We start from the raw sequence: 16,741 nt of genomic DNA on the forward strand, positions 1-16,741 counted from the left end.
CATGAAAATAAAATCATATAATCAGTCCTCGTGGAGGACAATTAGGGAAAAAAACGCTGTGAGAGACCACTCACATGAGAAACAAATGAGAACAGGAGGGTTCACGTTTTCGTCATCTGAAATGTCCATAAAGCAATAAATGTAAGATACATTTAAATAAAAGCATTAAAAATAAAGCATTAAATATACAGAATAGCATGGGATGTTCTTTTATTATTTAGATGTTCTTTAATTTCTTGCAATAATGTTTTGCAGTTTTCAGTGCCAATGCCATTTTAAATAGAATTTTAAATTTTTTATTTTCTAATTGTTTGTTCCTGGCATATACAAGTTCAACTGACTTTTTTTGGCATGTGTATTGATCTTATACCTAGTGACTTTTCTAAATTTACTTGAATTTTTTAAAAAATCACTTACAGATAATAAGAAATTAAGCTTTACTGATGTTTCATTATGGATTAAGACTAGCTGCTTTCCTAAATCCATGTATCTCATATTGTACCCCAGGTGTCCTGAAGAGAGTGAAAGTCCGCAAATGTAAAAGGGATGGCAGTGACTCCTTCATGTGTTTATTGCAAAATAGCATATACTCAGTTACATGGATTTACAGATGAGACCGTCTGCTTTTAACTAAACTGTCCCAAAACCCCAACTACTCAGATTTGGAAAAGCCAAAAAATTAAAATTAACATGAAGACTGTTAGAAAGAGAGCTTTATTACAGCTGTTATTTATTATTAACCTAAGTGTTGGGCCTTAAGATACTCTGTCAAAGAAAACCGATATTGTGGTGTAACATTTGTAAGTATAATACACACATGGGGGCTACGAGCACATACAGAAACAAAAAGTTTGTGTCGCAGTTCTCCAAGGAATGGGTCAGAGGGCCAACAGTGGACACAGGGAAGCCAGTCAGAAGGCCAAGGTCCACATAAGAGATTAGAGAAGGCTGCAATAGGCATGGAGAGAAATGGGCACACTTTAGAGCTCTTGAGGAGTTTAGGTCAGCAGGACTTGGTAATTAGATGTGGCGTCTGAAGAAGATGTCTCGGTTTCTGGCATAAACATTCGGTAGAGATGGTGCTGCTGACTGAAACAGCCAGCACTGGAGGAGGAACTGGTTTCTGGAGGAAAGATGATGAAGTGTGTTGGACATACTGAGTTTGAAAGAAAACAGAGAGGGAGAGAACAATTCCACTCCTAAGCACACACCCAGTGAGATGCTATGTAACATGTGCACAAGCTGCTGACAGCATCGCGAGTAAGGCAGCCCACACGCCCAGCCACAGCAGCACGGATGAAACGGGGATGTACCCATCCATGCACTGGATCCCTCACAATACTGCTATGTGCGGTAACATGGATTTATCTCACTAACATGATCTGAGCAAAAGTAATGAGTCACAAGAATGCAGAAGAACGCACAACAAGAGTCCATGTATAAAGACCAGAAAGTTAAAACATAGGCATGATGTGTGATGTTCAAAGGCAGGATCACATTTACTTTGGGGAGGGAGGACGGAGTCACTGAAGGGGACTCTGCAGACTGCGGGGCTGGTAATGCTGTTTCCTGACCAGGTTCGGGGTACGGCATTGTGTCCACTGTGCTTATTCATCAAATTGTATATTTTTCTGCATATGTTATGCAAGTAAAAATGTTCGTTAATTTTTTAAAATTTGGTTATCTCACTCCCCAGGTTAAAACCCCTCAACAGTATTCTGACCCCTGCTCCCTGGATGGTCCTCGAGAACATTATGCTAAGTGAAGTAAGTCAGTGACAAAAAGACAGGTACTGTACGAGCGAGCCGTGTGATTCCCTTCGATGAGGTTCCTAGAGTAGTAAGTTCACAGAGAAGGAAGCACAAGAGTGGCTGCCAGAGGCGGGAGGGAGAGGGGCAGGGGGAGGTGTTTAATGGGTATGGAATTTGTTTTACAAGATGAAAGAGTTCAGGAGACTGTTTGCATAACAATTTGAATGTGCTTAACACTACTGAGCTGTACACTTAAAAATGGTTAAAGTGGTAAAATTTACGTTTTATGTATTTAGCCATAATTCAAAATGAAAAAACAAGCAAACCTTTGGTAGTTTTCCATTCCTCTTGGGATGACGTCCAAAATCCAACGCAGCCTAGAGGGTGCTGACCCGTGCTCACCTCCGCTCACACCACCGCCCTTCCTCTTAGCTCTGTTAGTCCCTGAAGCACACCAAGGCTTCTGTCCTCCTTGGTCTTCCCGTAGGTTCCCTTGGCCTGGAACCATCCTCCTTTCCGAGCCACTCTTAATTTAACATCTGCTCATGCTTAAACATCGTTTATTCACAGAAGCCTTTCCTGACCATCCTCGACTGGGTCTCATTTATGCTCTTACACCCCGCTACTTTCCCCAAGAATCATCATTAAATAATTACTTGTGTTACTATCTAATAATAATTATTGTCTAATAAAACTAGACAATAATTATTGTTTTCCACTAGACAACACACAAGTGCTGATTCACCTTGCTCCCGCCACCAGGCAGGAGCTTCCTGTCCTGCCCGCCACACTGACGGAATGTAGGATTTCTGATCCAGATGACTTATAGTCAGATGACAACATGCAAATGAGAAACTGAACTGACAAAGATCTTTGAGGAATCATAGAAGAGAGATATTAGAAAATTAAGCTGTGTAAATAGCACTGCAATATTTATAAAACGATAAAGATGGATTGTGCAAATTATGGTCTAGGTAGGGTGCCACTAATCCTTAGCGAAAGTTCAGAAATGATTATTGAAGGAGTAATTTGTAGGCACTGAGGAGGGAAAGCTGTTAATCATAGGTTCATTATGTGTAAGAGGCACAGTGATGGTCCCCCCCGACCACGTCTCACCCTAATCTCTGAGATTTGTGAGTATGTTCCGTTACACGGCAAGAGGGACTTAAGGTTACTAATTGTTGACTTTAAAATAAAGAGATTACTCCGGACTATGTGGGTGGGCCCAATGGGCCCAGGTCTTCTAAATTTGGAAGAAAGAGGCAGAAGGCCAGCGTCAAAAGAGCGCTTTGAGATGCCTCAATGCTGGTTTGGAAGACAGAGGCAGGGCCAGAGCCAAGGAACGCAGGTGCCTCTAGAAGCTGGAGAAAGCAAGGAAATGGATTCTCCCCTGGAGCCTCCAGAAGGAATGCAGTCTTGCCAACGTCTTGCCTTCAGCCCAGGGAGACCCACTTCAGACTTCTCACTTCTCAACTATAAGATGAGAAATCTGTGCTGTTTTAAGCCACCTAGTTTGTGGTAATTGGGTACAGTGGCAACACGAAACAAACACACTATGGCTAAGCCGTAAAGATTGGCTTCTTTTCCTTCCTTGCCAGAGCTCCTGACCTAGCAAATCAGGAACAATGTAAATAAAATACTTTTATGTTACTTCTATCAAAGCTCTTGATTACTCTTTTATATCATAAGACAAAGAAACATGCACTAAAGTGAATCAGAAAACTTTGTGAAATGCACCCTCCCTCCCCCTCCACACACACACCCAAGTGCTGATTAATGAAATAATGTCAACCATCTAAGGATTTTAGCAACACAATACAAGGGTCTGTTCAGTCAGCAGGGATTCTTAACTTTGGGTCGATGGACCACTTACTTGGGGCTTCAAGAGGTATCAGAACCTCCTAAACCTTATTGAAAATTTTCTGTGTATCTACATAAATATGTGTTTTTCTGCAAAAAGGTGCACAAACTTTCATTCAAGTCTTAAAGGGGATCTATAACCCCAGAAGATTAAGAACAATGGACTTAGATGAAGATAGAGAACACATGCTCATACATTCCCTGGTGACACAAAGCTGCCAGAGAGAGGGGACTGTGAATGACACATCAGCATTCGAAAATATCCTGAAAGGCTGAACGAACAGGCTGAATCCAGTAAAATCACACGGCCAAGACTTAAGAAGGTTTAATCAACAGTAAGCTCAGTATGAGTCAGTGATTAGAGCTACCAAAATAACTTCTATGACTCCAGGCAGGTGTCCAGAGGATGGGAAAAAGCAGTTCTACTCTCTTCCGCACTGGTAAAACCAAATTACAACACTGTGTTCAACTGGGGGTTTCTCTTTGTATTCGTTTCCTAGGGAAGCCATAACAAATGACCATAAACCTGGTGGCCTAAAACAACAGAAACTTATTGTCTCCTAGTTCTGGAGTCCGGACGTTGAAATCAAGGTGCAGCAGTGCTGCCTCCTTCTGGAGGCTCCTTCTGGAGAAACAGTCCCATGTTCTCCCCGAGCGTCAGGTGGGTGCCAGCAACTGGAGCTCCCCGGCCAGGCCAGCACAACTCCAACATGGGCCCCTCTGGCTTCCCATGGCCCTTCTCTTTGAGTGTCTCTGTGTCCCTTCTCTCCTTATAAGGACACCAGTCACTGGATTTCGGGCCCACCCTGAGCTAGTATGATCTTAGCTTGATCCTTAATTACTTAGATCTACAAAGAGCCTATTTCCAAGTAAGGTCACATTCTGACGTTCCAGGTGGACATGAATTTTTGTGTGACACTATTCAATCCACTGCATCCTTAAGAGTGGAATATTGATAGACAAATGCATTCTGAGGTTTACAATACCATATTCTTAAGAATGGTCAAAAGAAATAGGGATATGATGCTGAAAGGCTAGAGAACTTGAGTCAGACAAGGAAATAACGGCCTATAAATATTTGAACCAATTTTTTTTTCCAGATGAAAAAAAGCCTTTCTACCATTCTTTTCTCCAGAGATGGACCTATCACTCTCTTGTTCTCGCGTGAGCTGTACAGTCACTGGATGGGAATGGTAAGGCCTCAGCTGGGGGACTAGGCTTGAGGATCCCTGATAACCACCCCGTTCTGAGATTCCTAATTCCTCTCCCATATCTGTTCTGCCCTTTAACTGGCCATTACATAGAACCAACGAACCATAAAACTACATTAAGTAATGCAGCAAACACTATGGGGGGGGGGGAGGAGCGGGTGGAGCTGGGGGGGATGCTAGCCAGAAGGTACATGGTTGTAAAGAAAACTTGGGAGCTCTAGGAACTACAGAATATCAGAATAGCTTCAGCACGGTGAGCAGGGTGAGATGGACGGCCTGGGCAGGAGAGGCAGGAGCCAGACAGAGCAGCGAGGGCCTTCTGAACCACAGTAAGGAGTGCAGATGTCCATGAAGGATGATGAGACACCACTGAACAGGTTTAATCAAGGAGTGACACGACTGGGTGAAGTTTCAAGATTATTCTGACTACTGTGGAGAAAAGATTGACAGAAGTTAAGAGAAGCAGCAGAGAAACCACGCAAGGGAAAGAGATGAAGCTGCCGGCACTAAGACGGCAGAAGTGAAAATGGCAAGCAACAGACAGAATACAATCTGAAGGTCAATTGTGGGGGACACACCAGATGTTGAATGTGAGGAAAAGAAGCAAGGATGACACCTACAATTTGTTTAAATTGACACAAGAGTGTCATTTACTGAGATGGGGAAAATTGGGGAGTGATGGTAGCAGACTAGAAGGCAAAAACCCCTCCACTTGAGGCTTACCAATTTGGAGATGTCCTTGAGACACTGACATTAAAGATACCACGTAGGCAGTTGAATGTATGAATCTAGAGCTCAGAGGAGAGGACTAAAAGGAAAGATACAGGAAGAAGTTAATAGGAGGTAGATGGAGAGAGAAAATGTCTCAGAGTTGTCTTATCTCTTTACAAGAAAATATTGGATTACTGCACTGTTAAGTGTCCTTTGTTTTTTGCTTAAATTTTATGATCTCAAACGTCTATCAGCTGGGTTCTAAGATTTTCTCCAGCAACGTTCAGCTGCTTAGAGATAGGAAGATGGAGAAAGAATGGTACATGCTTCATCCAGGATTGAGATTTTGCCAAGTGAATGTGACACAGGATAAAGGGAAAAAAGGGTGACTGTCATGAAGAATCTTGGAATCTGAATCAGACAAGGAGAGAAGGGAAAAGCAAGGAGGGGCTGAAAGAGCTTCCTTAACCTGATGTGGGCCAAGGGACGGATCACCACTCCATTCAGTTAACATGGAGTGAAGACTCACCACATGGATGGGGAGGGAGAGAGTGGCCGGAGGAAAGGGAAACACTATGGGCCTGGCAACACAGCAGCTACTAAAATAAATTTAGGGTCCATGGACTTAAGATTTGTTCATGAAACACAACCAGTTAATTCAATGGTAGCATTTCCTGGTTTCGCAGTGTACGTCGGTGCGGACTATGCAGGAGATCTCCTGAGACAGTGCAGTCGCTGCAGAATCCTACATTCCACAGCATGTCACTGGAGTTGGGGAAGAACGCAGGTGCTGGGAAAACGGAGCTTCTTCAAAGGAAAAAAATAGGGAGTAGAATTAATTCGCAGTGCATAAAGGGCAAGGACTGGGGGTCTTCTGTCCACACGGATAAAAAAGACAAATTCACCCAGCGGCATGCAGTGAAGCACACCTGCCCCACAGCCCCCATCTTCCCAGTCACCAGAAGTGATCACTGTATCTGTTTGTAGTTCTTCTGATGGACACCCTCCACCTGGGCTAAAAAGGCTTAGAGCCATTATTTCCTGGCTTGTCAACTTCAGACATTACCTGTGGACTTAGCATGTCACGAATTAGGGTTTTGCTCACTTACGCTTCCCCACCTTCCTTTCCTTCTGATTTTATTATTTCATTATGTTTCTAGTTTCTGCAACTACAGACTCTCTCTCGAATCCTCACCCTGTGAAACGAAGATACTGGCCCTCACCAGTCCCTAACATCCCTTTTCCCTTTTCCATTGTTCCACCACTGTCATCTATTTATAGTTGTATATTCTTAATCTTAAGGTTGATAACAGTCCTGATCTGTTCTGCAACTATAATTATAATAAATCTTCCATGCTTTAAATACAGATTGATTTTAAACAGTGAAAACCAACAAAACCAGTAAATGCATTAACAGAATCATAAAAATATTACAGAAAAGCCAAGTCCTATGTTAGGATTCCACTTCACTCTCTAGGATCCACTAATGGCTCAAAACCGTGCCCCATTTTAGCTTGTTTCACATTTAGACCAAGTATTCTTGGTCTTGGAGTTCTTCTTTTCTTGCGAGGGTAAATATGCCCCTTTCAACATATTCTTATTATCTTCCAGTTTCTTACTCATTCTAACCACTGCTCGGAGTTCACTCCATTCTTTTTGAAGCTAGGGGATAAACTTACACACACACACAAAATCACCTGTAGACACTTGCTCCATTCAGAGAGTATGACTTTTTCCCTATGAACTGTATTGAAAGTTATAATTTCCAAATAGAGAGAGAAAAGAAAATGAAAAATGTCACCCACAATCCAATCAATATCACACAATGATTTTTATTTGTGTGTATTATTTTGCATCTTTGTCCACTGTAAACAAATTTAACACAGGCACAGTTCAATCACTTTATATTTACATTTGTAGGATATACACAACTTTCATGACAATCCCCTTGAATGGCTGTGTAACACTCCACTTAGTGAATATAATTCATTAAACCCACCTGGGAAGCAGTACAAAGAAGTGGTTCAAGTCAGACAGACCTATGAGGTGTGACCAAACAATACAGTTAAGTTAAAAAAATTCATTACAGTAAAAGACACATTGCCATCAATACCCCTCAAAATACTCCCCCTCACTTCAAACACACTTATCCCATGCACTTGCCACTTTCCGAAGCAGTTCTGGAAGTCCTCTTTTGTGAGTGTCTTTAGTTGTACCGTTGTGGGTGCCTTGATATCCTGAATCATTATGACTTTGGGGAAGAGCCAGAAGTTGCCCGGTGCCAGATCCAGTGAATAAGGTGGATGAAGACACACTGTAATGCTTTTTCTTGACAGAAATTGCCATGTACCAGAAGTGATGTGTGACACGGAGCGTCGTCATGAGGGAGGATGATTTATGGCACACTTTAAAACACACCTTCCCTCAACCGTAGCTCACACCCGACCGAACAAGTTGAAACTTGTCACACCAGTTACTAAGGTTCGATGCACTGCTTCCCATATTGAAGATCCTTGCCTCTCCGTTGGATGGCACTTGGCAACAGCAGTCATATTTTGTGAACACAACGGAAAGGCTCTGTGTCACACATCTTTTCTGGTACGGCAATTTTTGTCAAGTAAAAACATTATGGTATGTTCTCATCCACCTTATTCACCGAATCTGGCATTGTCCCACTTCTGGCTCTTCCCCAAATTCAAAATGACCATGAAAGGTAAACATTTTGAATTGATTCAGGACACGGAGGCAGCCATGACAGTGCAACTAAAGACACTCATGAAAGAGGACTTCCAGAACTGCTTCAGAAAGTGGCAAGAATGATGGGATAAGGGTGTTCGAAGCAAGGGAGAGTATTTTGAGGGGGATTAATGGCAATGTGCCTTTTACTGTAATATACTTTTTTATTTAAACATTCACCATATTTCTTTTATCACACCTCATACATCCAGTCCCAGCTCCACTGAACTCCCACGGCCATGCAGCTGGTGGTTACCTCACCTGCTTTAGTTTGTCCAACACTAATCACCCAGTGCCACCTGCTTGTTCCAGATACCACACTAAGCATTGCACATATAAGAGTGGACACAGAGACAAGATCCCCACCCTCAGAAACAAACAAAATAGATACACAATTTCCAATCACGTTAAGTGCTATGAAGAAAAAAGGCACTAAGTGAGAGACAGAAGTGCCTTGAATTCCATCCACAAAACGAGGACCTGGTACCACCCATGGCTGTTAGGAGAACTGATAACCCATGTACCATACCCTTGGTACGCAGTATGTACCCAATATGTGTTACCCACATCACTGCCAGGAAAAGATGAGAGCACCAAATAGGAAAAACCATCCTCCAGGTACACCCTTTCCTTTTCTTTTTGTCAGTATAAATCGCACACTCTTCTAGGTTTGAGTTTATCGCTCAAAGTTTGATGTGGGTCTTTTTATATCCGTTTCTCTTCTCATCATGTTGTTTTTTGTTTTTTTTTTAACATCTTTGAGTAAAAAAAGCGTATCTATACTAGCTGTTTTAACATCCTTATCTGCAATTCCATCATTTGTTCCATTTCTAGGCCTGTTTCTACTGACTGTTTTTTTTTGTCTGGTTATAAGTCACATTTTCCTGTTTCTTAGCATGCCTGGTAATTTTTTATTGGATATTTGTCTTGTATTTTATGTTTTCGGGAGCGGATTTCATTGTATTGTTTTAAATATTGTTGGACTTTGTTCTGGACCAGTTCAGTTACTTGGAATCAGTCTGATCCTTTTAAGGTTTGCGTCTGAGCTTTGACAGGTGGGTCCAGAACAGGCTTCTCTCTGGGGCTAGTCTGGCCTCACCCTTTGCCCTGTGCATTCTACTCTTGACTAGCGAGACTATAAACTACTCCCAGCTTCATGTGGACTCCACCTGCTACTTTCTGACCATTCTTTATCAACCGTGCAGATCAGCACTCAACCAGAGGCTTGAAGGGACCCAATGCAGTTCTCCAGAGCTCAGTCTGTGCAGCTCCCTCCTGTCTGGCACTTCCACTGCATTCAAGCCTCCTCTGCCTTCTTGAGCTCCGAACTCATTCTCATCAGTTCACGAAGACCACCAGATTCTTTTGGGAATCCGCTGCACTGCAGCTTGGAAACACTCCACGCGGTAGGCTAGGGCACTCACAGAGCTCTGTTGTTTATCTCCTTTCTCTCAGAGATCATTGTCCTGTGCTGTTTATTGACCTATTTCTAAAACTGCTGTTTCATAACTGTCAAGTTTTCCAGTCACTTAAGGTAGGAAGGTAAACCTGGTGCCTGCTACTCCATTATGGCTAGAAGCAGAACTAACCAAGTTTGACTTCAAATTCCCCATCTTCAATGAAACCATTCTAGATCACACGTCCAAGTAATTTTTATTTCTCTGGTCTCCATGCCATTTATGATCTACCACAATAACAGAGGCCCTACAGTATATTGTCCATCACCCCCCGCCGCCATACACACACCTTCCTACAACGCCTGCCACGGGGGTGCAGTACCAGACCAAGCTCCACAGGGTTAAACGCAATCACATATTCCAGTGGCTTGCTAGTGCCAGGCACAGTCCTGGGTGCTGGGCTGAAACAAAGAAGACATTGTCCCTAATTTCCAGGAGCTCACAATTTGGGACAATTTAGGAATCAAATTCTCATCCATAAACCTGTAACATAGTTTTTGATGGGAAAAACTAAGGTATAAATGAACCTTTAGAACAGGGACTGTCAACCGTTTTCTTGAAAGGCCAGAGAGTAAATGGTTTTTAGGCTTGCAGGCCACATAGGCTCCTCTTATAAGCATTCACTCTCTAGCCTGAAAGCAGTCCAGACATATGAACAAATGTGCATGGCTGTGTTCTAATAGACTGTTTCAAACAACAGGTGGCTGGCCCCCTGGCTGTAGTTTGCACAAGCCTGCTTCAGGACAAAATCCCCCTGTAAGCTGAAGACAGCCACACCGTTTTCTGTAACGGCACGTCCCAGGGCCATCCAGACAAGACTGATCTCAGCAAGAGGACAAAGGAAGGCAGGAATTACATACCATGTCTTTTGCACACATTGCAGGACTCACATGACACAAGCTGAGTAGGTGTTTATTAAGTACTTCTGCATTTATTTCCTTTGACTTTCGAAGGATTCCCTTTGTTTTATTCAAAATTGCCTCCAACAGTAAAGAAAGCCATACTTACTACGATTTATGGAAAATAATGAATGTCTAATGAATAAAATACTCTTAACGACGATAAAACAAACAAATGTTGAGGGTCCTGAAAAGCTAAGTTTCGTTTTGTTAGCAAGTCAAGACTCCTATACTGAAAAGAACCAGCTCAGGGGACTCTGCATTCACCCCACCCGTGCAGACATGGCCCCAAACACTACTGGACTCCCTTTGAGCATTATCTAAAAAGAGAGTTCACAAGCACGAAAAAAAAAACACACTGCTTCCAAATAACTGTCAATTGTCAAAATTCAAATATACCTAGAAAAAGACAAAGATTTGACACACTGCACATATTTTTTAAATTGTTCTATCAAAAAGATAATCTCAGAAAAATAAATTCTAAGTGTTTACATTTATGTTTTCATTCATGCACAATGTGTATACATGTGTACATATCTGTGATTGGTTTGAAAAGAACAACACTCTTCTTAATGGGTATATTCTGGCAGGTCTGTTTAAGATTTGTCTTACTACTTTACAGTCGCACCTTGTTCGAGTTGGAGGGATCTTAGAGCCATCGAATCTAACCTTCCTTCAAATGAAGGATTTTCCTTTTATAATAGTACTTCGAGTTAATACTCTGTAGTTTGTTCATCTCTTAAAACTCATGTTCAGAACTAAACAAACTACAAGTATGCTTGGCCTACAGGAAGTGGGACCAGTGCTGCGCAGGATCCAGATGCCCAAATGCATGTAAGATTAGACCGGGCCTCTCCGTGAGAGTTCACAGGCTTTGTCCTGTGACAGGCAGCTAAGCCTTATCTCCTCCCCTCAACTCCCTTCAATGCAGGTGAGTTTTTAACCCAAATGCAGGACCATATATTCATTCATATTAATTTTTTTCTTAGTCTCAGCCCACCATTCACACACTGAGATCCAAAATGTCATGTCTTTATCAAGATCACCGACACAGCAGAGCTCTCCATAATGTGAAGAACACTAGTGGGGAAAAAACTGAAGGCGGCAAGTATAGACACTATGAGGAGTTCTTCCATAAAGAGAAAGAGAAAAATTGGATAGTAGCAAGATGGACATTTGGTGGGGAGGTAAACTATTTTTTAAAAAATTCAAATATTTATATGCTAATGGTCATCCAAAAATCAAAGGAAAATGCAGTATATAAAAACATTTCCTAAATTGTAAAAATATTTATTGTATGTCTCCTTTATTTTTTCGCTTGGTTATTCAGTTTACGTTAAAATTTGGTTTTTAGAGCCTCCAGCTCCTTCTGAATTATCTTTCCTTTCAGAGTCTCTGCTCCCAGGATCATTCCTACTTTTTGTCCAAATATTCTGAAATCTGCGTATCTAGTAGCTCCTGCATTTACCATTATGCATTCTAACATTACATGACCCCTTTCATTCAAGGTCTTATTTCCACATCAATTTCCTTTACTCTCTATAAGAATTTTAAAAACCAAGCTCAGGTTTAATTGATGCATCCAATCGAATCACTTTTTAAAACATAAAAACCTAAGATTATTTTAAAAATATTTTATTGCATCCCTACAGTTAGTCAGCAACATGAGAAAAAGAAAAAAGTTTATCATTTGGGAAAATGGTTCTCTAAGGCTGTAAGATCCAATCCTGAAAATTTCTATGCAAAGCAAAAAGTGGCTGATACCAAATTCTTCCCAGCAGCACATCTGCATACATAATGACATCATCAACACCCGGCCTTCTCCTCTCCCAACCCCCACTCCAGGCTCAAACAAAAAGCACATTTACAATGTCTGCTCCACAGTAGCTACTACTGGCTAGTTTACATTTTGTTTCTAGGTCTAAGCTCACCCTTTGAGAAAGCAACTGTGATCTGCACATAAATACAAGACATGCTCCTTCAAAAGTCCATTTCTAAAAATGAATTCTTTATCAGTTAACATATGAAATTTGTTAGCACCAAACGAATGAATCTCCATTTGCAAATGCATTCTATTTGATGACAAGGAACATTTAAAAGTACACTTGCTTATGAAGCATTTTATGAAGTTTAACACTTTCCAAAATGTACTTTTCAAATACCATGGCATCTAAGAAAAAATTGCCAATTTGCCCTTTAAAGGTATAGGACAAATAAATCGTGTTCAGTATTTCATACATTCGTAATTGACAGTAGCACTACAAAATAACAAGAAAGGTTTCTAATTTCATAAACCAAGTCATAGATTTAAAGAGTTAGGAAAACTATAGTTCTTTTGTCTTCATGTTCATTTCTACCAAATACTTATCCTCAAAATGAATTTTCATTAATTTCACATCTGTTGACCACAGCTATTTTTTGCCAGGAACTTCATCTCAAAACTTTTTGTTTTTATAATTTAAACATCACTTTTAGGGTCAACACAGTAAGCCCTTAATAAAGATGTTAAGAATTTTCTTCAATTCAAAATTGTAAAAGCATAAAGGTCATAAGAAATGCAATATTTTTTCTAAAAATATAAAAATGTGAAACTCACTAAATAATATGTGAAATACCTAAACATTACTCCAATTTTAAGCCATTTTCTTAAACATGAATAAAACAGATTTCTACCACTATTCTTGTTTTTAAAATACATTCCTAAGTTCCCGCTGCACAAGCAGAAAAATGCCTTGGATTTCATGCAAACAGATAAGATTTTAAAACAATTTACAGGTAAACTGACTTATAAAGACCCCAACTAGAATGTCAGTGTCAGGAAGGGGAGAGATTTTTCCGTTTTGTTCACTGCTGTTGCCCAAACCCCCAAACTCCCTCCTCCCGCAGTGCTTTAAATGATTTTTGGCACATGGTGGGATTTCAATTAGTATTTGCTGGACTGAAAGAACCCATGTGTGCAGACCCCTCAGAACAAAGCCAGACCCAAACCACCTGTAGGAACCCACCACCATAATAAAACCTGGAGCAAATTCAGGTGCAAACACAAAAGGAGCCCTCAGCGAATAGAGGAGAGAAGGAGCAGACACACATTCAGGGGACCTAACCCCAGACTTAGTCTTCACACACTGCCCCAATGTGTTCACTCTAATGGGGTGTCTAAAACCCCACTAATTTAGACATTCCTTTAGGTTAACAAGACTGCTCTTTTAAGAACGCAGGAACCATTTAAGCCTCTCAAGAGCCTTACGAGGTAAAAATTTCATCACACCGTTTTGCTGATAAAACTGAGGCTAAGAGGCCAAATTACTTCCCTAGTGTCACACAGTTTACCTACAGCATGACACGGAACATTTGCTCCTACAGCGCTACCTCCCCTGTGACAGGGAAGTAGGACTAACTTTCATCCACATGTCAGTGCCCGTTAGTTCCCACAACCCTTCCACCCAGACACCGAAAACAAGCTTTCTCAAAGATGGTGCTTTTGTTTGTGACAGGCAACCAACAAGTAGCTTTACACATGGAATACTATGAAGGCAATAATCTAGTGACAGTCATGGATTTGGGGTGCCTAGGGGAACCAACCCCAAAGACAAACCACAGATTTCAAAACACTGCACAGGGCCAGCTCTTGCTCCAGAACAGCCTGCCGTTCTCTTCCTCTTCCTACTCTTCCACATGACCCTCAGGGTTCTCCTCAGCACTAGAAAATAGGCAACCATTGTTAGCGCCATAGTGTGGCAACATTACGTGTGTCCCAACCACAGTGACTGGCACAGACCAGGCACGCATATATTTACGGAAGGAACAAAAGACCCAGGTTGTTTCCGTGGGCAAGCTGGGACCCTGACGGTCGTTTATAACAACGTGGAGATGAGTAATGCACCTTAAGCACCTGGTTATGGGCGTAGACTGGACTTTTAAAAGGCCGGCCTAAATTGGGGACAGGCTACAATGAAAGCCTTGGGTGACTCTTTTTCGCGGGCCAGACTGCCTCCAAGAATAAAACAGCTGCGCACTTTAGCATACAAATACAGACCTCAGAAGGGACATGATGTTTTCATTTGTTAGAGTATAAAAACAAACAACTTATTTAGGTTGCCTAGTTTAGGTCATCTTGACACGAACAGCGGTTTAAAAAAATTCCAGGCTCAGGATTCTTAGGGTGAGAGTGGGGGCGAAGACAGCATTTTCCAAAAAGTTCTCCGTGGGCCAAACAATCATACTCCACAGTGTGGAAAAAGTTTGCTTTAAAACATGACCAGTAATTTCTACAAATATATGTTTTATACTAAATAACTAAACAGAACCCATGTTTATGCTTAATAGAGAATGAACTAAATGGCTTCAAAGATAATTCTTTAATATTTCACTAATTTCCCCTTTGGTCGGCACCCCTGACTTGAAGACTTGGGTTCTAGTTTCAATTGGTATCCGATTCTCCATAATGTGCGATTTTTCAGGCGTCAAATTAAAGTAAAACTACTGGGACAAAACAAGAGCCAAAAGCAACAGGGAAGATGCCCATTTTCCTCTTCCATGCCCCAGCCCCCACTTGCCACTTTAAAAAAAAAAGGCACGTTTCTACGTGAGAAAAGGACCTCATCCTTCGCGATGCAATGCAGCGTTAAGTCTGTGATTCCGGCAGGTTCAGATCTCCCCCCTCCCCCCGTGACTGAATTTGCGCTCCTCCACCGCCTCCTTTGTCTGAGCCGTCCCTGCAAACTCGCAGTCCAGCGCCCTCCCGTAAACAAGCCTCCTGCACGCACAGGAACGTTCTCCAAGTCTTCTTAAGGAGAGGAAAACCCAACCACGCTCTGGAGCCTCCTTCCCAGCCGCGAACAGGCCGAGCTGCGCACCAGCGAGACCTCGCTCTGGGGCCGTCCGCCGAGCGGCGCGGGGGACCCTGCAGGGCCGGGACCCCCACCTACCCCGAGCCGGGCTTCGGCTCCAGCCCAACACTCACCTCCGTGGATGGGCAGCGGTGCCAGCACCTGGCCGCGAACCTCGGCCTTGGGCGAGTCGAGCCCGTAGCGCCCGCGGTCGATGCGGAACGTGAGCGGGGCGCCGCGGCCGGGCTCCTGCACCGTCACGTTGATGAGCGCCGTGTAGTATTCCTGGCTTGCGTTGTCCGCCCGCGTCGGCCACAAGCTGCAGGTCAGCAGTGCGAGCGCGGCGAGCCGGGCCGGGCCCACCCGCGCCGCGCCGCTCATCGTCCCTCCGGCCGCCGCGGCCGCTCGCAGACTTGGCTCCCCAAGCCGGCGCCGAGAGGCGGGGCGGGCGCGGCCGGTGCTGCGGCGGGAGCGCGCGCGGGATCGGGCACGAGCAAGGCCCTCCTCGGCGCCGCGGACGCGCCCGTGGGCCTCTCAGCGTGGACTGAGGGTCAGGCCGCGCGCGGTCATCCCCTCGGGGCCCCTCCCTGGCAGAGAGGGCGGGCCGCTTCCATCTCCAGGGGCCGGGCCCGCCCAGTCGGGGGCGCCACGCGAGGACGCGGCGGTGGGTTTGCGGGGGGCGGGGGTCAGTGTTGCGCCCGAAAGAGGGCCTATAGAGCACAAAGTCCCGCCGGTCGGGCTGCCGCCTACGGCGCGCGCTCGCCGCCCCCCCGCCCCCCGCCGGCCGAGTGGTATCGCGCAGGCCTGGGTGCAGCCCCGCCCCCCGCGCATGCGTACGAGGCCCTGCCCGCTCCCGCCCGCTTGCACGAGGGCCCCCAGCAGGCCGGGTCAGTCGCTCGACCCGCCCTGGGCACTGTTTATCTGTCCGGCGTCGAAAATACAAAAGAAAAAAGCTGAAACCTTACAATTTTAAAATTAAATGTCTGAGATTTCATATTTCAACTGGTCAACTCCAAGTCATGTAATTGACATCACGCGGGAGTGCGTTCTCTATAAATAAGAGTATGGGGGGGGGCCCATTAGTCTGGAACACTAAGGACACACGAGGTTAGGAAAGACCTACAGACTAGATGAAACCTACGGAGTCCCTAGAGAATGAGACATCTACTACCCCAACCTCCCAACACATTCCTCCATCCACACACACCCACACACCGTGTCAGTTAAGCTATGCACCCTTCTAAAGCATAAATAAAGGGGAAGGATGTTTCAGGTGCAGCTGAATTT

At 43.6% G+C, this 16,741-nt stretch overlaps 1 protein-coding gene across 4 annotated transcripts in view; it reads right to left on the reverse strand.

The window, feature by feature from the left end:
* Positions 1-16,185, reverse strand: part of RNF130 (ring finger protein 130) — a 114,908-nt gene extending 98,723 nt beyond the window's left edge. Inside the window, exon 1 of one of the 4 annotated variants that reach the window (XM_033096777.1) lies at positions 15,589-16,185. In XM_033096777.1, coding sequence (XP_032952668.1) covers positions 15,589-15,835 — 247 coding nt within the window. In that variant the 5' untranslated portion in view covers positions 15,836-16,185. The remainder of the gene's footprint in view (positions 1-15,588) is intronic. The other 3 variants (XM_033096775.1, XM_033096778.1, XM_033096776.1) reach the window with 3 other exon arrangements.
* Between the last annotated feature and the right edge of the window lie 556 nt (positions 16,186-16,741).

The sequence above is a fragment of the Rhinolophus ferrumequinum genome, chromosome 24, assembly GCF_004115265.2.
Source record: "Rhinolophus ferrumequinum isolate MPI-CBG mRhiFer1 chromosome 24, mRhiFer1_v1.p, whole genome shotgun sequence".
Classification (NCBI taxonomy): domain Eukaryota; kingdom Metazoa; phylum Chordata; class Mammalia; order Chiroptera; family Rhinolophidae; genus Rhinolophus; species Rhinolophus ferrumequinum.